Below are 23369 nucleotides of genomic sequence, written 5' to 3' on the forward strand. Positions count from 1 at the left end.
CAATCGGAGGTACTGGCACATACAAGAATAGATATTGACTAACATGGGCATACAAATATGCCTTAGTCAGCAAAGTGGAAGGGGAGTCATTTATCCTTACATTAGTAAAACAGCCTGACAGTTCCACACTAAGACATATGCATTCTGGCAGCTACCGGTCTTTCTGAGCATGTGCAAGGCTCTGGCTCAGTACTGAAGGAGTTAATTATAGTTCATGACTCAAGCGAAATACAAGAGCAGGCAACAGTGTAGACGGGAGAAGCACATGGCGAGCACATGGCTGACCAAAATGGATGCCACAAACAAAATGGCTTCAGCTTATGCTAACAATAATTTCTGGAGTTTCCACATAATTATTGCTATTTTTGTCCATCATGTTGTCATGTAACTATTGCTATTTTTAGGTTTAAAGTATTTTATTAAGGCATAAAAAACACGGGGAGGGGAGCAGGGGGTCAGGCAAACATACATTACAAAAAGCGAAACGTTGCAGCGAGTCAGAAGAAGAAGAGGGAGGCAGGGTGCCCAGAGGGTAACAAGGCAAAAAACATGAGGCAGTAAGGCACTGTAAACAACCCCCCATAGGCCCCCACTCCCTAAGTAAGGCCAAGTCAGAATAACACTCTGCGGCACAGCAAAAAAGAAGCATACCACACCACCAGCCCCTCGACCCCAGAAAAGGAGAAGAAAGAAAAGCAAGGAGGAAAGGAAGGAAAACAACACCCCAACATCCCCGTCCGAAAAGCAGCATTAGAAGTATATAGCCCCACTCCCCTCCCCCAGCCCCCGGTCCCCAATCCGCACAATCACTCCGCCGCAGGCGCCGGTGGAGTCAGCCTAAGGAGGCGCAAGTACCGTGGGCACGTCAGCTCGCGAAATTCCGTGGACAGCAGTGCCAAAAAGGGATGCCAGAGCTCCTCGAACTGGTCAACATTCCCAGCCACCGTTAGTGATATCTTCTCCATACCCAGTACCTGCCAGAGCCTATGCAACCAACCAGTGATAGAGGGGGCAGTGGGGGTGCGCCAGAGGACAAGTATGTTCTGAACGGCTGAGCCGAGCGCAATCGCAATCTGCCTGCCCCTGCGGGATTTCAGCGGGTACATCAAGTCATTGGGGAGGCCAAGCAAAACATACGCGGGGAAGCGCGGGAGCTCAATCTCAAAATTCCTATCCACCTCATCTAAGACTTCCTTCCAGTAGGCCGACAGCACCGGGCACTCCCAGAGAATGTGCGTGAGGGTGCCCTCCTGTCCGCAGCCGCGCCAGCAACCCTTATCGCCTAGTTTGCGCATCTCGTAGAGCCGCTCCGGGGTGTAGTACCAATAGGTGGACACCTTAGTGAAGGTTTCCGTCAGCCCAGTGTGGTACGCAGAGTGCCTCGCCCGATACGCAATCTTGTCCCACTCCTTGTGGCTCAGGGTCCTTCCCAGTTCCCTGTGCCAGCGTTCCCTCCCCGGGTTATGGTAGTGAAACGGCGGGGGTTGGAGAAATTTATACAAATCAGTGATGAGTTTGGCGTCCGAGGCCCGGGTCACCAACCATCGCTCATAGGGTGTAATCGTACGGGCGGCGACGTCACGCACTGAGGGTTGAAGAGCCCAGTGGCGGACCTGCATGTAACGCAGTCTGTCCCCCTCCGTCAGGCCAAACTCCTGTCGGAGCTGCTGGAAGGGGAGCACGCCCTCCGGCCCGTAGATCTGGAAGAGCGCTCTACATCCCGCACTCACCCAGTGGGAAAAGGCCCCCGGCTCCAGGCCTGGAGTGAAGTCCGGGTTGTCAGCAATGGGAGAGAACGGCGACGGAAAAGTGGTGAGCTCCCGCAGCTCACACACCGCGTCCCACACTCTTAGCGGGACCCGGGTGATAAAGGAAGCGTAGAGATTAGGCGGGCGGTGAGCGCGCCGTAGGAACGGGACCTCCTGGAGGGTACGGCCCGCAACTGCCTGGTCTTGAAAGAGCCAGTGTTTGTCCGATTCCCACCGGCTCCACTCCACCAGGTACCGGAGCTGCGCCGCCTGAAAGTACTTCCGGAGGTCCGGGACCCCGAGACCTCCCGCCTCTGGGGCAAGCATGGAGAGGACCCGCTTCATCCGAGGCTTACGGCCTTGCCACACAAAGCGGGAGATGTCTGCCTGCGCCTGCCGTATCCAGCCCACGGGGGGCTGAAGAGGTAGAGCGCGGAAAAGATACAGGATCTGGGGCAGTATCGTCATCTTCACCGCCGCAATACGGCCCAGCCACGAAAGCAGGCCCTTGTTCCAACGGCCGAGTTCCTCCTTTATCTTTGTGCCTAGAGAGGAATAGTTAGCTGCGACCATGGCAGGCAGGGTGGGAGCAAGCAAAATGCCCAAGTAAGGCACCGTGGAGGAGGACCACTGCAAAGGGAAGAGACTTTGAAGGTCCCGTCTGGTGTCGGCAGAGAGCGACACATCCAGTGCAGCCGACTTGGTCATGTTCATTTTAAAGCCCGCAACGCGGGCAAAAGCGTTCAACTCTTGGACGCAGGCAGGGAGCGACCGCCTGGGGTCATCTAGGGTCAACAAGACATCGTCCGCGTATAAGCTGACAGTGTGTGTGTATTGCCCCATCTTCACCCCAATAGCGTCCGGGTTGTCGCGGATCCTCTGCGCAAACGGCTCCATATAAAGGGCAAAGAGGAGCGGCGAGAGAGGGCAACCCTGTCTCGTGCCGCGCTCAATGGTGAAGCTGCTGGAGCTGTGTCCATTGACCCGCACTGACGCCGACGGTCTCCTGTAGCAGTTAAAGACCATAGTGCGGAACTTCTCGCCGATCCCCAGTTTCCCAAGGACCAGCTCGAGGTATGGCCAATGAACTCTATCAAAGGCCTTCTCCGCGTCGACTGATAGCAGCATCTGCTCCCCCGGAACGCGTGAGGCCTTTTCCAGGACATGCGTCACTCTCTTCGTGTTGTCGACCGTCTGCCTACCGGGTACAAAACCGGCCTGATCTGCCTCCACCAAACCTGGTAAGTGTAGACCCAATCTGGCCGCCAAGATTCCGGTATAAAGCTTGAGGTCCACATTTAGGAGTGAAATGGGCCGGTACGAGCCGCACAAGGTCCGGTCCTTCCCCGGTTTGGGGATAACCGACACAGTCGCCGAGAGGAGGTCCGGTGGGATGGCGCCCGGTTCGGAGAAGGAGTTGAACAAGCGAGCCAGGAGAGGGGCGATAGTGGGACAGAAGGTCTTGTAGAACAAGGCCGTGTAACCATCCGGGCCCGGGGCCTTGCCATGCTTCAGCCGTGCGATCGCGGAGATGACCTCCTCCACGTGAATGTCCCTCTCTAGATGGTCCGCCTGGGAGGGGTCCAAGGCCGGGAGGGTCACGGATTCCAGATAGGCCTCAGCCTCTCCCGGTGGGGAAGATTCTGAAGCGTACAGTGCCTCGTAAAAGGATCGAAAGGTATCCGCCACCTCCGCGTCACCAGAAACCGGGATCCCATCCACACCCACCAGCTCCTTCACCACATTGCGTTGCTGCGCAACCCTAAGCCTATGGGCCAGGAGCTTACCGCACCTGTCTCCGCCGGTGTAAAAGGCATGTTTCAGGCGCAGCGCTGCGTATTCCGCCCGATCCAGATCCAGCGCAGAGAGGAGTTTCCGTGCCGCCTTCAGTTGCTTCCAAACCCGAGGTGCCCCGGTCCGGCGGTGGACCTGCTCAAGCTCCCTAACCTGCGCCGTCAGTTCTTCCCTCTTGCGCTGGCGTTCCTTATTTTCCGCAGAGGAAATGGAGATAAACTCTCCCCTGACGACCGTTTTCAAAGCCGCCCACTGTGTAGCCAGGGACGTGTCAGAGTTGCTATTGTGGGTCAGGTAGTCCTGGATGACCTCCTCCACTCGCTTCACCACCGACTTCTTATGAAGAAGCGTGTCCCGAAGCCGCCACATCCCTCTCGAGGGGGGGGGCGCCGGCCACGCAAAAACTCCGGAGACCGGCGCATGATCGGACAGAGACAAGACCCCGATGTCCGCCGCCGTAGCGGCCGAGCGAAGTGGGCCGCTCACCAAAAGATAATCCAACCGCGAATAAGTGCGGTGTGCGTGGGAAAAGTAGGAGTAGTCCCTAACGGTGGGATGCATGGTGCGCCAGAGATCATGCAGGTCCATCTCTGCAATCTGGTCCCGCACCGCTTTAGAAAGCTCCCCTGTCTGCGGAAAACGCTGGGCAGACCTATCAAGAGTGGAGTCGAAGACCATATTCAGGTCTCCCCCCAAGATGACATGGCGGTCGGGCGAGGCAGTAACGTCCACCAACACCGAGTCCAGGAAACGATCCTGGTGATCGTTTGGGCTGTAGACCGAACCAACCGTAAAGGTAACACCTCCTAAGCGCATGCGATACACTAAGAGCCTCCCCTTCTGCTCGGCATGTTTATACAGCACCTCCCCCCTAAAGGAACTGGCTAGGAGAATGGCCACCCCAGCGGTCTTAGTCGCAGCAGAGGAAAAAAGTTGCGTGGGGAACTTGGCAGAGCGCAACCTATGGCAATCTCTGGAGAGTAAATGGGTCTCCTGCAGGAGGCAAATATCCGCCTGCGACCCCTCCAATAGGGAGAGGATCGCCCTACGCTTTACGGGGTTATTCAGACCCTTGACATTAAGGGTCACTACCTTCAAGGGTGGCATCGCCTCCAGGGAAACAGCGCGCTATGCAGCAGGCGGGGGATCAGCGGAGGGGGTGCGCGGGGTAGGGGCGCAGGGAAGGCCAGAGGCGGCATCGTACTCATTCGGACAACTTCGGACGGGACCCCCCCCCACGACAAACCAACAATGAAACCCCCCCAAAACCCATTGATGGCAACCAGCCAAAACAAAAAGCAAAAAACAACACCCCATAGTCTCAGTCTAGCCCAGATGGGCGAGTCTGCAGAAAACAATCAAGTGGACGTCCAGCCACACACCACCCCCCCGCCCCCCAGCCCCCAGCCCAGCATCGTGAAAGCTAAGAGTCTCTCCCCCCGGAGAAAATTAGGCCGTCAAGGCCACGCCAGTAGATTCAGGCAAGTTCCTGGCCGCAGTCCTCAGGGCCTCCGCCATGTCAGCCCTGATGGTGGGCGAGTCCGGGCGACTCACCGGCGCTGACGATGGGCGCCTTCTCGACCTCCGTCGGCCCCACCGCTCAGGGCGCCTCCATGCGGGTGTAGCCCCGTCCTCCTCCGTAGCAGTAAGACCCAGCACCCCGCAGACATCTTGTAAGGGGCGCAGCTGATGCAACACCCCATTCCATCGAAAGATAAGACGGAAGGGGTGACCCCAGGAGTAGGCTGTCTCGTGCTCTCGCAGGAAGTCCGTAGCGATGCGGAAAGACCTGCGCTTTTGCAGTGTGATGGCAGACAGGTCCTGATAGAGCGCCACAGGTCTGTCGCGGAAGGTCAATGGTTGCTTCCTATGGGCCTCAGCCATGATGCGCTCCTTTAGAGGGAAATCCGGCAAGAATGCCAGGATATCAGGCGGGGGTGCCGATGACTGGTGCTGGCGGCCCACCCTGTGTGCTCTGTCAATGCGGATGGGGAAATCCTCGCCCTCCTCCAAGATGTCACGGAACAGGTCCTGCAGATACGCCACCAGGTCCGCACCCTCATCAGCGGATGGAACACCTCGGACCCGGATGTTGTTCCTCCTGGACCTGTTCTCGAGGTCCTCCGAGTGGGCCTGGAGCTCGACACATTGCTCCCGGAGGCGGAGGACGTCCTGTTGGAGATGGGTTATCTCCTCATCGCGGCGTTGAGCCGCCGTCTCCACAGTCTCGACCCGTTCGCCCAGGCCCTCAACTTCCCTGCGCACCTCCCGGACCTCTCCAGCCACTTCGGTCTTAAGAGTCTGAAATTCCTCCTTGAGGGAGGTGAATAAGTCCTCCATGAAGGACCGCGTGACCGGCGGCTCGCCCGTAGTTGCGTCCGTTGATGCCCGGGAGGCCCCCGGGGACGGCTGCGTCCTGTCGCGTAGTTGCTGGGACCCGCCGAGCATTTCCGGCAAGGTGCGATCACCCCGTGCCGCGCCACGTCTTCCAGTCATCTTGGGGCCCGGCAAAGCCCAGAATCAGTTGTTGTAGGCGAGCGCCACCGCTCGCGGGCACCAGATGTGAGGCCTTCGCCGAGGACAAGAGTAGTGCGTCACAGGCGACAAAATGGCGGTCCGGGCACGGGCAAGACGGCTCTCGGGCCAGCAGGGCAGGTAGCAATGTCCGAAGAGTAGGCCTCCCGTTTCGTGTTCCCAGGGAGGGCAGTAGATGAGCTGGCACCAGAACGAGTCAAGGCTCCCGTGTGAGAAGGGCGCGGGCAGGGGCCACCGGGCTCGGCCACACAAAGACAAGATGGCGGGAGGGTGGGACCCAGGAAGGCAGCCCGGGCCAGCAAGTCCGTGGGCAACTCTCAAATGATAACGGGTCCGGAAAGTGCGAACCCGGTGCCTCCCCTGATCACCAGTCGATTGCCCGGGACGGGCACTGCTCGGACTCCGCCATCCAGCGCCTCCGGGCGCGGAGTTCGCAAGGCGTCGCCCCTCGAGACCCCGGATAGTGGGGGGATCGCCGGTACAGGCTAAGGTCCGTCTCCCAGCAATGGTGCTTGCCACCAGGGCACCGCCAGGAAGCCACCTCGCTCCGCGGAGTCCGTCTAGTCCGCTCCTTCGGGATCTCCGGCGTTCCGCTGTTCAGCACTCGGGCCAGCCAAGGCGCGCGGACAGCGCCGCGCTACACTCCGCCTCCAGGCTCCTCTCCTCGGGGCGACCCTGGCTCTAATCCTCGGAGCGATCTCCGAATAAACTTTTCGGGAACTTCCCCCGGGGCTTCAGAAGTCAAAGTGGCACCAAAATGTGCCCCAGGAACTCCGGCACAACACCCTCGCCCGCAGTGCGGCCGCGGGGGGAGAGAGGCGCAGGAATCGGGGCTCGAGCTGAGCCGGGCTGGAGGAGCTACGGGAGGAAGCGTCCGCTCACCCCGCCATCTTGGCCACGCCCCCACTATTGCTATTTTTGTCTATCATGTCATCACGTAACTATGCTATTTTTGTCTATTGCTATGATTGTGCCATGATTGCCCCTTCCCATATGTGTTGCATCCCAATGTAAAGCATTCTGATACCCTCTAGGGTTATGTTCACGCTGTACAAAACTTTCTAAATAAAATTAAATGAATAAATCTCTGATAGCAGAATCATGGCTAGACGCGGAAATAGTACTACAGTATGAAAAAAATGCTTGAATAATCTAGCAAATTACTGCTTCATAAGTCTCTGCAACATTTTCTGTTGCATATGCCAGTCGTCACCTGCCTCAATATGCACGCCAAGGCTCTCCTATTTTCTCCCGTTTCTTCGGGCACCCCCCGCTCTGTTAGATGGCATGTTCTGCTTGCTGACACCAATTGTGGTCTGCAATCCACTGTGATACCTCTGGTGGGGCCACCACCCCCCGTGTTTAGCAATATTCAGTTTAGCAACCACTGTTGCTAATTTTAACAATTTTTTTGTGTAGCTTGGCCATGACTGTTCATTTGATGTAAGCAGTAGGAACCATCTGGGATCTAATAAGACCTCCGACCCCACCACTTCTGTCATAATGTTCCCAACTTTTTGCCAGTAGGTTTGTACACTGGGCAATCCCACAGCATGTGGATAAAGGAGCCCTTTTGCCCGCAGCGCCTCTGGCACTGATCATTCTCTGCATGTCCCACATGGTGTATAGCCGTGCTGGAGTAGTACACCCTATGCAGAATTTTTAATTTGATGAGATGGAATAGAGCACGGATCGCTACCTCTCATGGTCCCTGTGTCAGCTCCATCCATTCCTCCTCATTTATCTGCCCTAGATGATCCTCCCATTGAGCTTTCAGTGTCATCAGAGGGTCCAGTGAATTATTATTGAGTTTTCTATATATACACTTTATGGCTTTATAGGTCAGTGGATCTGTCAGCAGCCGGTCTTCCAATGGGGACGACTCTGGCAAGGCGTCCCTTCCTGTAGATGGGCTTTTAGGGCATGTTCCAGCTGGAGATATCTCAGCCACTCTCCCTGTCATAGTTCGTAATCTTTTTGCAAATCTGCAAATGTTATGTAGGCTTTATCTCTTCACACATACCCCAGTCTTTCTAAGCCCATCAACCTCTATTTCTGGAAGCTATGTAGGCTGTCTAACCTCTCAAGTTGTTTGCTTTCCCAGAGTGGTGTCCTCTCCATTAGTTCCCCTTTCCACCCTAAGTACCTTTGGGTCGCGTTCCATGCCTTTATAACTGTGAGTGTGGGTGGCAACAGGTCTTTGGCTTCCCCTGAATTATAAAGGAGGCGTCTGTATCATAATGGTAGGCCGGGTCCATCCTGTCCCCAAACGCCCAATCATTAACAAATACTAACTGCAAGGCTCAATAATACAAACTGATATTTGGCACCGCTAATCCCCCGTCATATACCCCTTTCTGCAGTTTCCTCAGAGCTATTTGCGGCAGGCCTCCATTCCAGATTAGTGCTCTCAATTCAGCCTCAACTTGAGCAAAGAGTGGGTCCGGAATCTCAGGGGTAGTTTGCATGGCGCACTGTAGTTGTGGGAGTGTCAACATTTTGAATAGTGCCACCCGGCACATCAGGGTGAGGGGCAGTTTTTTACAATGATCGGCGTCTGCCTTGAAGCGGGTCAGCGGCAGTTCGATATTTCTCCGATAAAAATCGTGTGGGCTTCTGGTAATATGGATTCCCAGGTATTTAAATCCTTCCGTTTTTATTGGAATCGCACATCTGCTTCTGAGTGTCGGGATGCCGCCCGCCAGGGGAAAGAGCAGAGACTTATCCTAATAGATGCGATATCCGACATGATCGCCAAATATATGTAGGATTTGGAGTATCCGATCTATCAACTGCCTGGGTTTCCATGCATATAGTAGGACATCGTCCGCAAATAATGATATGCTTTCATCCCACTCTTCCCTGATTGGTATCCCCCCAAATCAATGGACCGCAACAAACACATGCCGCAAGAAGTTCAGGCCAGGGCAAAAAGGAGTGGGGACAGGGGACACCCCTATCTAGTTCCCTTCTGCAATGTAAATCCTCAGGATACCGTTGAATTAACCCTCACTCCCGCAAGAGGCTGACAGTCTAGGAGCTTCACCCATTGGATAAAATTAGGTCCGAAGCCCAAGTGGACCAGCACTGCAAACTGGAATTTCCATTCTATGTTATCAAATGCCATTTTGGCTTCTAGGGACAGCCAGGCTGCCGGGTGCAAATCATCTGTGGTTGTAATATGTAGGACCCCAAACAATCGTCTTAGATTGAGCCTTGTACCTCTGTGTCGAATAAACCATGCCTGGTCCGGGTGTGTAAGGGATGTAATCACATCAACAACTTTGAGAAAACATTTCCAGGGTTCGTTGTAGCAAAACTGAAATTGTGGTTTGAGCAAACCAATTCCTTTTCCCATTGCTAAGTGGGATTTAGGAAAAATGTTAGTACTGTGGATCAAGCACTTAAATTCTGCTCACTGTTAGAAAAATACATAACACTCAAGCTGACAAGTTTATATGTGCTATAGTTTTTTTTTGCTGTGTCTATAATAATATCCCTAGACTCTTCCTTTGGAAATTCCTATAGGAAGCAGGCGTACCACCAGATCTTTTAAATATTCTGATGAGATTACACCATAAAATGTATGACCCTGTGGAGTGGTGGCTGGTGGTGAAAGCCTATAGACTTTTCCTCTGAACGAAGGGGTATGCCAGGGTGTTCACTGACACTATTGCTCTTCTTTTTTATAATTGAACCAGGTGTATTTTCATTGTATATTGTGAGCAATGTAGGTCATGATGCACCCTCAATGGGTCGTCAGTAATCTCTATTTTACTCTTTGTTCATTACTTATTGTTGGTCTTAACGATGCGCCTTGGCTTGGCCCCTGCAATACATGTGTGGAATTCTGTGGTCTAAGGGATCTAGCCATCAACACTTCGAAAACTAAGATGATATACTTTAAACCCCATAAGGGATTTAGGAATAACTTCTGGTCGAAAGGTTTGTACACTGAAAGAGTCAGAATTTGAAAACCTGGAGTTCAAATTTGAATGCGACCTAAAAGGAAAGCAGCAACTAATCAGGCCAGCAATGCGTGTCAACTATTAGCTTTTGCAAGAACTCATGGTAGGTGAATGGTTTCTCCAGCCAAAGAAGTACACAAAAACCACTGCCAAAATGCATCCATATTATGCTGAGTTTGGGGTAATCAAAATGCCTCAACGTTATCAGTAAGTGTGAATTGCTTTTTAAAACAACTTTTACATTTGCCTCCAAGTGCATCTACCATCCTGCTAGTGGTAGACGTAGGCCTGATTTCTGTTTCAGCTTTCCAACGTAAGGCCCCAAAGCATTGGATAAGAGTTTGTGGGACACTGAAACAAAGTCATTACAATTTTACCTCCGCGAAGTGCTGCCACATGTTGGGATTTGATAGTTTGCATAGTTTCAACATCTTTGAGATTGTAAATACTGTGATCTTGTAGGGAAGAGCCAGCTCTCTACTAGTCTTCAGAAGCTGAGACGGTTGTACATAACTCTTATGTTTCAGGGTAACCAATTCTATAGTTTGGTTGCTTGCACAGTGAAAAGTCATCCACCCCACATATTTGTTTTTTCCTATATTCTTGGATTTCTAAACACCGTGCCAGTCTAGAGCATAGGTTCCTTTGTTGAATGTATTTTATGATTTTTTTCCTGATGAAAAGTTGTCTAATGCCTTGAATTGCATTGTGGATTATACAAAGCAGTTTGAAGGAAGGTCTTCCAGCAAGTGATATTTAGTGTAGGGCCCTCCAGGCAGGGAAGAAATGTACTTGTGGATTTACATGTAGGAATCATCTGTCAGCAAATTTCTGAATTCTCTGTAATGTTCTCATGGTTGATAAAAGTAAGCTGTGATATTGACTATTAGCGTAATCTAGTTTTGATAGGACCTGAGAGATTGTCGCTTGGACCATGTGGGATGTAGGTGCAGGAAGATGCCTCGCTTATCCTTCTTTTATTTCATACTCTATGGGAGCCAAAGCTAAACAATCTATTAGTCCTGTGTAGTTGAAGATATGCATTGTAAAGTACGGGAGGGCACGCTAACCCATGTATTCTGAGCAAGGAAGTCCATGGGCAAATTTGAAGCTTTTTCAATGAAGTTGAACCTTTATTAACAAAAACTTAGTATATTAAATTTTGTTGGTAACTTACCCTTTAATAATTTGTAAAAATGTAGTACTTCCTCCGAGAAGGCAGGTTTTTCCAAAACAGTTTAGATCAACTTCAGATTGATTACCACCATATACGCGAGTGTCTTTTATATGTCATAACAAAGAAAAAGTGACTTTGTCATCTGATATACTATGTTGATAAAAGCAATGCTTACCATTGCACCTCTCTTACCAGCTGCTTGGCTGAGTAGACAACATGCTGTCATATCATAGTAGCTTTTAATATATGTAATGTTTATTTATACTTGATAACTCAAACTTTATAATGCCCGATTGTGGCTGTTGAATGATAGGTTTGAAAATGCTCTTTTATTTGCGTCTTAACATCTTAATGTTTCAATTGTCTTATATGGATTTATGGGCCATACCCGAACGTAACTTATTTTGACTGACTCACTGAAAATCACAATGAACTGAAACTGTAGAAAACACCAGTTATTCCCAATCTTTTACAAATGCATAACGGCACAACTATGGTTTCAGTGTGGCAAAATCTAACAAGCCTTGACAAAGCTAATACGTCTGGAGTTGGCTGCCACCCATTTGCTTTTGTCTAAGCTTCTTTTGTGTTATCATGGTTTTTGTAAAATGTTATTGTTTGGGTAGCTATCGGATATAAAAGCAGATAAATGTATCTGATGTGATAATGCACATCTTGCCATAGTTGTCCCTGACACTGATGGGAGCTGCTTTTTGTATGGATTTGCCAAATGGCTGACTTCTTGCCTCATGTTATGTCCTGTAGTGGGACTTGGGAAAATGTGAATGACAAAATAACAGCGCAGTGAATGAAGAGGGCTGGTTGTACGCCCCTATAATTAAGTGTGTATAGACTTCTATATATATCTAAGTAAGTGTGTAGAGATTTATAAATATATATATATATACCAAAAATAAACCTGCTGAACTGACCGAGTGGGCTTGTGTGGATCTTTGTTCTGGATTTGCATTTCACATATTTAGATATATATATATATATATATATATATATCCCCAAGGGTGCCCTGAGCTCCAAGGATGCTACTCCACAGAGGACGATTTAACAAAATCCTTTATTTAAAACCGATGCTGACATCTTCAAATAACTTCTTTTCCTTTTTCTCTGACGCGTTTCGGAGCAAACGTGCTCCTTCCTCATAGGGGGAAGGCTTGCAAGAACGGAAAGCACCCAACCGGTATTTGCCGCTTTTACATGTGCTCCCAGGTGAGCAGCGTGCCGGTAGTTGTAGTGTCCATTAAATCCCCATGGTGGGGTCCGTCATCTTGTCAGGCTAATTCATACTTCCATTTCGTTATGGCATTTTAAACCCTCCAGTGGGCTTTAGAAATTCAGTACCTGTTTTAATTTCTGAGTGCTCTGTGCTGCCATTCGGCTCGGGACAATTTCCCAAACCCGCAGTCCTGTACTGTTATCTCGACATGTGGTGCAATCCTTCTACGGCTGGGCTGCCGTGTTAACATGTCCCCACAATTTCACACTCCTGGTCCCAGAAATAGGAAGAGGTTTGAAATTGGGTAAAGTGCCATTACGCCATACCTAAACAAAATATGTCTACTAATCAAATATTTTAATGGCTTAGTACAGTGTTCAAGAGAACCTGTTTTTAAGGTGTCAAGTATAAAGCATTTATGAAATACACCGTTGTAGCTTTATATGATGACATTTGCAAAATTGGTGTACTGGAGAAAATAATGTACATTCATCACCTAGCTTTTCAATAAAAGTGCTTTGTATTGCCACTTTTTGAAGTAATTTTTATTTGCTTGGTGACTACTCTCACTGAGGCAAAGATGAAGATTACTTTATTCTAAACTTAGTGCTTACGAGACTGGCTTTTATTTTTGTTAAAAACCCAAAACAATATGGTTTATTACATGTGCCCCCTTTGTTGTGGTATAAGCTGAAGGCAAATTGTCTCTTTTGTTTTTTCTGATTCATATTTTTGTATTTAAACTTTCAGTTTGCAGAAAAATTTCAGGAATTCAAAGAAGCTGCACGAATAGCGAAAGAGAAATCCCAAGAAAAGATGGAGCTAACAAGTACTCCTTCACAGGTGAGTGCATGTGATTGCCTTGATAGTTAACTTTTTTATTTAATTTGTAGTGTGTTATCTGTATTTGTAGGTTTAAATCGTTTTTATTGAAAACCAGTACATTTCTAAATCAGTGGGTTCCCCAGATTTAAAACCTCTGGCTGTATCGGAAAGATTTACAAATAATCTAAACTCCGCCCTTAACCCAATATATCACTATTTTAGCCCATGAAGGCCCAAGAAAGGTGAAGGAGCAGATAAGAGACAAGGCAATGAAAGCAAATAAAATTGCAACACTCAACATATACCATTTGTCTTGTCCACTATTCCAACCCCCCCTAGAAGAAGTCTTTGTTAATAAGCAGTCCTACCAACTCCTCCGTACTGTAATCTAGAAAAGTAGTTACTCCAACAATTTCTGTATCTTAATCCAGTGTGTGTGTGTGTGTTGGTAAACTTTCAAGAACAGCCCTTTTTGAGTCCAACTGGTGTAAAATGTGCTATGCCAACGTCACTGGAGAGGTTTTGTTCTTAAAATAAAACATGTCATTTATTTCACATGACTCTGTGTTCAGAATTCCGAGCTACTCTGAAAGTCCCAATGAGGCCTCATTTGTAGTTTCAAGCACAGTGGGGAAAGAGTAGTGCTCTGGTGGGTGATGGGTGAGGACCCATGGACCAGGGGTCGGTGCCCTGGCATGCCATGTCGCTAAGTACCCAGAACGAGGTCCCACAAGCCTGTGAAGTGCTGTCCTGCTTGGTTGTGTGATGAAGCTCTGACCGGGCCCTGGGTCTCTGCACTGATTGGCCCTGGGGTGGAAACCCCCATCCTTAGCTCCATTCTCCAGGCTGCTGTGTTGCAAAGTGTCCAGCATGGGGTCCCGCGGGCCGGCAGGATCTTCTCTGCTAGCCTGGGATAGGAAGCTTTGACTTTTTCCCCAATCCTTGAACTCCATTCTCTGACCTGGCATGTACCTGTGACGGGGTTCCACAGGGCGGGTAAGGCCTGCCCCAGTTAAGAAACTTTGACCAGATCCTGGGTCAGAGCTCCAGCAGGATTTGGGGTGGAACCTTCTGGCTCCATTGTCTAGATTGCTGTGTCCCAAAGTGCCCGGGCCGAGGTCCCACAGGTCTGAGAAGTGTTCCCCTGCTTAGTTGAGTTATGAAGCTCTAACGGGGTCCGAGCCAAAAGTCCAGCTGGCTAAGGCGTGGGACCCCTCAGCCCTAGACTCCATTCTCTAGCCCCCAGTGTCAGTTGGAGCCCAGGACCGGGACCCCCAGGGCTCTTCTGCCTGGCTGGGTGAAACATATCTGACCTGGCCCCTAGGTTAGAGCACTGGCGTGGGGGGACCGTGGCCCTGGGTTCCCTTCCCCAGCCCACTGTGTCACTTGGAGCCCACAAGGTGGTCCTGCAGGCTCAGGAATGTCTCCCCTGCTTGTTTGAGTTAAGAAGCTCTAACCAGGCTCTGGGTCAGAGCTCCAGTGGGCCTTGGAGTGATAGATCCCAGCCCTGGGCTCCCTTCACCGACCTGCTGTGTCACCCCAAACAGAGATCCCACAGGCCTGGGAAGGCTTGGGAGGATGGAACTCACCAGCCCTGGGATCCTTTCTCTAGACCCTGATGTCCCAAAGTGCCCGGGACGGAGTCCAATAGGTATGGGGAATCTCCCATACTTGTCTGGACCAAGAAGGTCTGACCTGGCCCCGGGTCAGAGCTCCAGCTAGTCTGGGGGTTGTAGCCCCTGACTTTGGGCTCCTTTGCCCAATCTGCTGTGTCTCCTAGATCCCGGAACGAGGTACCGCAGGCCTTAACAGGGCTCCACTCCTTGATTGGGAGAAAAATCTCTGACCGGCTCTTGGTCAGAGTTGTGTGAGGCTTCCCCACAGCCCAATGTCTGAGGTCCAGCCCAGCCTAGGCTTTGAGAACCTGACCCCTCCAAGGGTGAGAGGAAATTGATTCATGAGAAAAGGTACGACCAGAAGGCCGTCTTTCATGCCCGGCGAACAAGTCGCTCTCAGCCCGTCCATCTGGTCGCTCTTAGCCCACACAACTGCATATCCTAAACAGTCAACTGTTCTTCAGGTAACTACTGTGTGAAAACCAGTGCAGACAGAGCGAAGCTAAACTTATGCCATTTTGAACAAAAAACTTAGTGCTAGACCGTCCATCTTGGTCACTCATAGATCAGCCATCTAATCACTCAGCCCGGCCATCTGATCATGCATACAGTAGGAATGAATGGCACGCCCAGATAGCCAGGCTGTCCTTGAAGTCCTGATGAAGGCTCATTTAACGCTTCAAGCAAAGCCAGCGCTCCAGGAGGTTGGATACATTTTCTCGAATGTCCTCCTCTGTCACTCGATGTGCACAAATTACAAGTAAGGCAGGTAGCCTTCCTCTTGATTAGTAGGAACAAAGTACTAGGGATACCCTTGTTGTCTTATCATTTTTTCCCAGATGCCGCATGGGCCTAGGCTGGCCCGGCCTGGGCCGCTGGGGACCCATGTCCACAGCTACCTACCTTCTAGACAAGCTGATGAACCTTTCCGCTGGGCCTTCCTTCCTGGAGAGCAGTTCTCCAGAACAAAAGGCGCAACCCAGCAACTGAGGGTCCTGGGCTAGAAAAAAAATTAATAACAAAAAATGTTCCCTACGGGGGATTTTGGCCCTGGACTTCCACAGCAATAGTATTACACCTGGAGAGCAGGCATGGGTATGATGTAGACATCCCCGTTCAGGGAAGCCTGCTGAGGGACTGTTTTGTCAGCACTTTACTCTCATTCATTAGAAACACAGGGTCTGTTTAGGCAGACTGGCAGCCTGTGCCCCTCTATTGGATGGGGTCGGGTGGTGCTAGTCCCCGGTGCCACCTAGAGGTCTGGGACCCACACACCTTTCGGATACCCTTCTCCACAAGGCACATCAGGATAAACTTTCCATGCATTGTCCCGGCCGCATAGGCCAGCACCCTTGTGTCTCGCTTAGGCTGAGCCTCGGCTTGCCGCTCCCTTCTGGTGTCTCTGAGGTCGACTGGTGCCTCTGTGACTACCCTGTACCCTTAGGCCCCTGCAAAGAGACAGGGGCTCCTGCATCAGGCTCCCGAGGGTGTGTAGGTCGGTCTGGGACGGGCACACAGCTCCTCTTTCTATATAGCACGTGCAGCTACCTAGTTGATCCTGCCAGTAGCAAATCTGTCTGTCTGTCTTGTCTCCAAAGAATAAGGCATGCTCTTGTAAGTACATGTGTCTGATACCATGAAACTGCAAATGGTTTATTAAATAAGTTATAGTTAGTTTGGTCACTACATTTATGACTTCTATAACTGGTAATCCTAGAGCTAATGCATGGTTTATTGAACATGATCTAGTTAGTTTGGTCACTCCATCTTTTACTTTTATAAGTGGTAATCCTAGAACATTGACCTCCCGAAATCCATGCATTTATCAGACCAAGACAAATCTGGGCTTGCCTGGCGGCTTTGGTGACTTTAGATAATCTCAGGCTGATGGCACGTCACCGTGACAGCAGCGATACATCAGTATGTCTGCCCTATTAACTTTTGAGGATATTATCTGTGCCTACCTTGGACACCACATGTAATGGGGAATCAGGGTCCGATTCTGCAGAGGTAGCCTGAGAAACCAAACCACACTTGAGAAAAGGAGCATGTGCTCAAATCACCCACTCCTGAATCCGGAGGAAGTGACGATAAATAACAATACAATGATCTTTCGTGGCCTAGTCGTTCAAATGAGTACACTTTAAATCCCTGACAGAGGATCCATTGGAGAGCAAGTCTTTTACTAGCAGCCTCTGTAATTTCAGAGGGCTAAGGGGATGTCTGTAGTGTAGTTCGTATATTCCCAATAGGCTCTGCGCATTGGAATAACATAAACAGCAGTGTAGACGTAGGACTGAGGTCATCTAGGTCTCTACTGGCTATGTTAGACTTAATTAGTTTTTAACAGCTAGCTCAGAGGTCACTAGAAACTTTCTCGAATGAATAGGGAGGATTTAACTTCCCTGATTTAGACAAGAAGGGATTAGCTTCTGACAACTTTACTCTCCCAGAATAAGGAGTGTATCTCCAGAGTCGTGTGAAAACAATAGACAGCTATTTCACTCAGTCAATCGTGCATGATTAATTTCACCAGGGTGCAGAGAAATAGAAAGACGGGCGTTTTCAATAAAAGGTGTTATTTTATTGAGCAGTCTTCTTTCTCATGCAAGAGAAATGAATTGCCACAATTGCAATACTTATTATGAAGTAAAGTGCGTACATTAAAAGGAGTATTATAAAATAATACTGTAAAAGCATTGATATGGTTTCTTAGCCATAAGATACTTTAAAATGGATAAAATATTTACATACATAAAATCATTGACTAACGAACTCAACTGGTACTTCTAAGATACGCCTACCCCAGTGTACCTGATAAGCCTAATACGTGGGAAGGAGTAAGTAAGTTGCAGCTTTAACTTAAGTTACGTTTTTTTGCCAAGAATCTGAATCAAGAATTCTCTCTAAGGTTTGAATCAGCTCCGTACCTTGGTTATAGAATGAAGGAGGTCTTGTATCTCGTGTCTCAGGACTCGATCTCCCAGTAACCCGCAAGGGTGACTGGAAAACACCGGAGCTGGATTTCTCGGCGTGAGAAAAGGCAGCTTCTCCAGTGTGTCAAAGGGGAGGGGCGGCTTCCTTCGGCTCTCGCATCAGCTGGGCTTCGGATAAGTAGATAGTCGCTCTGCTCCACACCACCGCGTGTTTGCCTAAGGCAAGTGTTGGTATATTTATACCTGGAAGGTGCTGTGTTTGACGTAAGGTTGGACATAAGACGTCAATAAAAGATGTCACTAAGAACTGACTGTTCCTTTAGTGATCGCTGGAGTTCAATGACAAATCAAAACAAAAACATGGGGAATTCCCAGGTTGCTGAAGGTTTGGTGTGTCGAAAGAACTCGTTGTGCTCTCTACGAATCTAAGGAAGTAGCCTTGCCGTATTTGGGCTGCGTGAGCTATTACTGAATATGGGCAAGATTCGTATGTCTTCATTAGGACATGGTTTATCATAACCGCATGAAGGCATGAATCAGGAATATTTAATTAGGGTCCTAGATACATTCACAACACCCACTCCACGTTTAATGTCCATCATTACTAAATACTACGCAATATATAAACATATAGGTATGCATGTGTTTTCCAACCCACCCCAAAATACAATGAAATGCATTTGAAATGGTATACATACACGAAATGAGTATTATACTGTACGCTTTCAAGCAGAGTTATCATTCAGGAAATGCAAATATGAATATAGGCTGAATGAATTGCAAAAATTACATTTTATGAAATGGCTCTGAATACAGAAAAAAGGTAGAGACCATTCCATCACAAAGTTATATAACATTGTACATATGCTAGAGGCTGATTCAAAATATTGTCTCTAGAGTCTCTAAAAATAGAAGCTCTGTTCTCTAAGAATAGTTCTACTTTAAGCAGAGTACCATGTGCCAAAAAAATGGTAAATATTTTGGAAATTAGGGGAAAATAATTTCGTTCTCGGGAAGGGAGAAAAAAATTAGTGTCACTGTCTTTTTGGAGTTCTGTTTATCAAAAACTGAAGGCCGAATTCAGAGTTCAGGGAACGCTGTGAGCTCGTTTTTTCAAATATTATTCTCGTTGTTAAGGGAGAACATTACTTCTGATAGGCCGGTAAAAAATTTGTCTACAACAGTAGGTGAAAGTTGGGCCAACTCCGAAATTGTGGAAATAGTGCAAATGTGCGATGCATTGCCATCATCGATGTCAGGATCAGCAATGTTCACAGAAGGTTGTACCTGTGTGGTGCCGCTTTCATCTCGTACCTCACCGCCACTTAATCGTTATGGTGAAGTCTCAACGAATGCCGTCATCAGAATAGGTAGCCGCTGGGGACAACACGTTGCATGAGTCGTTACAGGACAAAGCAAAGCGTCGATATCCATTGGTACTGCTGATGGTAGTGTAAGACAAACATCCAACACGCATTCTTCTCCGCATAGCAGACAACGAAGCACAGGTAAGATGCAATTTTGCCAAATTGGTCTGAATGAAAGAAACCAGGTAGTATTCAGATCTCTTAGCCGGCCCAATCCGAGGACCTTAGTGATATGGTCTCGATATCGTATTGCTAGGATAGTTTCTTCCATCGTTGCCAGAGGTTTGTCTGTGACTTGGCTTGCCATATCGGAGCAGAAGGAACAAAAATAAAATTCCTGCTACGAGTCCCAAAATAAGAGGCAGGCCACCGAAGAGCGAATGCACAAAATTCGGGAAGATGCCAAGAACTGCTTTGAAGGGTGTTAGCAGTCCCGAAAAAATTGTCTTTAATACATGTGCAATGCCACTGGTATCTGACATGTTTAAGATTTGGCTTAACATTTCTACGAAATGCACCGGACAATTTGTCGATAATAGGGTATGTATCTCTGCCGCTGTTCTTGCAACTTGCAGGTCATATGTCTCTTTGGACGAGGTTAAAGGCACAGTTGTTTGTTAAAGAATAGACTTAATTCTGCTAAAAGTATCAATTCGAATAGAAGAGATATTCACATAAGGCCATATTGCTGCCTCCATGTCTGGATTGCTGTTTGGATATAATACTTGCATACGGCAAATGACCCTGGAAGTCACAGTTACGAGATAGGGTTTTCCTGGCACCATGCCACAGCAGCTGTAATCGCTTATTAAAACGTAGCTACCGTTGGAAAGCTGTCTGAAAAATGGCTCTATATGTGTAGTAGGGGTGCCCTGAAGATGACATGAAAGGTTGTTCGAAGAACCTTCACAGGCCCCATGCAAGTTAATACCTTGGCACAGGAGTGTACTGCTTAGTGATTTTTTACAATCATTACCACTAAGAAATACCTCTTTTTTTCCCTTCACTGTAACATTTGTGTGTGTAAGGTAAATTCCAGATCGAGTTGATGTATCCTTTACCCAACCTTTCATACAGGCCTGCTGGTATATATTTTTGGCAGTATTGAAACTGAAATGTCGTAATCGGGATTGTAATGGTGCCATGTATTATCCATTCAATGACAGGTCTTTCTGACATTGTCAATGGTAATCTCTCAAGTTTTTCAATGCGCAGTATCGTATAGTCGGCTCCTTTTTGTGCCAAACTGATTTGTTTATCAGTAAAGTTAAAGATAGAAAACAATGACGTTGTGTTGATTAAACGCCATAGCACATAGCCTGAATGCAGGTTTTGCAACGTCCAGCCTAGCTGTACAATAGAACGTAATTGGGACTGGCCATGTTGTAACATTAGCATGTCCTGCTCTATTATATCAATGGCAGATGATACGATACTGTCCAGTGAATAGATTCTGGAGGACAGAGTCGTTAACCCATTGTCTACTACAGAAAAGGATTTCTCCAAATTGATACGGTCAATTTCCCGTATTTTTTCTGCAGTTTCAATCTGTTTCAATTTCCAAGCTTCATTGTAAGCTGCATATATACCGGCGTATATGAAACGTTTTTGACACTGTTTGCGAGGTCCCATTATGAAATCTCGCAAGTCATCACCTTCTTGAAGTAAAGTTAAGTGTTGCTTTATTTCGGGGAGTGTGGATTTCTGTAGCCACTCAAGGCATAGTTTTCCTACACTATATGTTGTTACTATCCCTGGATGTTGTCTCTGGGAATATCTAGGGTCTGGCCTGTTCTGTTTGAACCCCTGTATTTTGTTCAGGAATCTATTTTGACAGTTATTTGTGTCTATGGGCCAGATCAGCCATTTTTTCCAATCAGGATTTGTTCTGTTTTGTTTTAAAATATAGGACACGTCTAACCCCTCATCTGTAGTGGCATTTCTATCAGGCATTGGTTTTGGTATAGACTGGTTATTTAAATCTTTTATCTTAGCTAAGCCAAGACAGGTTGTTTGCTGAATTGTGTCATTCAGGAACATAATTTGTTCTGGGATCATGCAGGCTCTGAATAATGCTTCTAGACATTGTACCTGCCGCTCTTTTGTTCCCCAGATGGTTTTTGTTTCAATGTTGTTTTTCCAAAACTCAAAACCAAATGTTGACATTTTGTCATAACATTTTTCAGAATAAATCAATTTAGTATTTTTCAGCATGTTTTTCATTCCTGTCTTATTTAACATCTTGACATAAAACATTTCTGGATCAGTGTGATTTAAACTCTGAAAAGTATGGGAATTTTTCATAAAACGTTTTTGAACTGCCTATTGGCGGAGTTGGACAATGTTCCCACTGATTATAAGTAAATACATTTCTAGGATTCGCAGACTTATGCAGATAATGAGGACCATAGTGGTTATAACAGTACATCTCTTCATAATTCGATGAGCCCTGTAAATAATCGTGTTCTGTAAATTTTGCTGACATTTCTAAATCTGACATCATATTATTAATATTTTCAAAGTCCCAATCATCAGAAAAAGAACTTGGTGTCACAAAGTCACTTAATGAAATCTTGAATTGATGTGGATACTTCAAGAGCTCTACCGGGCCATAGATTTCATACTCAGTTCTGTCCCATGCTATACCAGCAGGTATAGGCTTTGCTGTGATGTTCACTGGTGATAGTTCTCTTTTCTCTCTATGTGAGAGGATTTGTGTGGTTTCAGGACCAAGTTGATTTTATGACTTGCTGTGTCCATTGTACTGTATTTTCCATCAATAAATTTACCCAAAATTAAAACTAGGATCTGCCACAGTAGAAGGGTAAGTGCAGCTAACACAATCCATAGTTCAATCCAAGGTGAAATCAGATATGTTTCTTTGAGTTGATGAAAAAGTTCTTTAATTTTCATTTTGAAAGTTTTTGTTGCTGGCTTGGCTCCATGTTCACTCGGATCATCGGAAAAGTCATCAAAGTTGATAAAGTAGCCAGATGCAGTTCTGTCAATTGGTGGGATTGCTTCCGGATTTCCATTGATCTTTGCGTTTTCTTTTGTTACATTTGTATAGTCCGAGGCTACATCGTTGTAGACTGGTGTTTCTTGAACTGTTGCAATTTGGGTTTCAAGAGGCACAAGTTCCATTGCTATGTTGCATAGTTCTTTTTTTATTCACTGATGGTTTATCGAAAGTGATTAGTCTTTCAGTTTGAACCTCTTGAATTGTAGCAAGATTTGGTCTTCTTCTATTTCTTGGTAGTCCACTGGGCCAACTACTTATTATTGGCCACCTGATTGTGGTTTCACCAGGTCGATGTAAACAACTCTGTTTTCCTTTTTACCAGCAAGTGGCGGTAGTACTACTGATCTTGTTCCGCTGACAGCTAAGACAGGTACTGCTTTTCTGTAAGAAGGCCCAAATTCCTTCTTCACCGCGATCTTTTCTCTGACCAGATCCCCAGTCTTTGGAATCCAGACAAGTCTTGCTGGGGCAGGTGGTTCTTCAGTGGTTGTTGGCTTAGACTTTGTTACTTAGACTTTTTCTTGTTTCATTCAAGTCCTGTAAAACAGCCAAACGATCTTTGATATCAAAGGTTTTTTCTTCTACCACTGAAGTATGACTATCTAAGTCCTGAATTCTCATTCTAGTGCCGAACAATAGTTTGTATGGAGTGAAACCTTTTAGAGAATTTCTTGGCAGATTGTTAAGACTACGTTGGACACTTGTTAGATGTTTGACCCACCCATCACCCGAACCTAATACCCTCGCCGTTATAGATTGCTTTATGTCACGGTTTTTTCTTTCCACAACCGCATTTCCCTCAGGATGGAAGGGAGAAGAGTACCGTAATGCAATGCCCATGCTGTTCATGGCCTCTTTGTAAGCTCGAGAGCTAAACGCAGGACCCTGATCAGAATGTAGCATGCCAATTGCGTATGTGCCGATAAAGACTCGCAAGTCTTTTATAATAGTTCTGGCGTCAGCCGAGCGCTGGTGCCACATCTTTAGTGAGTCTTAATAATTATGGGACCGCATTTGTCCGGTCGGATGTCTGCGCATAGATAGCCTGATGCTTTCTAATAGTGGTGTCTGGGCTGGTGCTTGGTCCCGTTCACAACTGCGATCTCTTTTGCAATCTTCACAATTTATTGCAAAATTGTAAATTTCTACG

At 47.6% G+C, this 23369-nt stretch overlaps 1 protein-coding gene across 1 annotated transcript in view; it reads left to right on the plus strand.

Moving 5' to 3' along the window:
• HOMER1 (homer scaffold protein 1) overlaps positions 1-23369 on the plus strand; it is a 754981-nt gene that overhangs the window by 355649 nt on the left and 375963 nt on the right. The window contains exon 4 of the mRNA XM_086960736.1: positions 13204-13296. Coding sequence (XP_086816862.1) covers positions 13204-13296 — 93 coding nt within the window. The remainder of the gene's footprint in view (positions 1-13203; positions 13297-23369) is intronic.

This window comes from Lissotriton vulgaris, chromosome 3_1, assembly GCF_964263255.1.
Source record: "Lissotriton vulgaris chromosome 3_1, aLisVul1.2, whole genome shotgun sequence".
Classification (NCBI taxonomy): Eukaryota; Metazoa; Chordata; class Amphibia; order Caudata; family Salamandridae; genus Lissotriton; species Lissotriton vulgaris.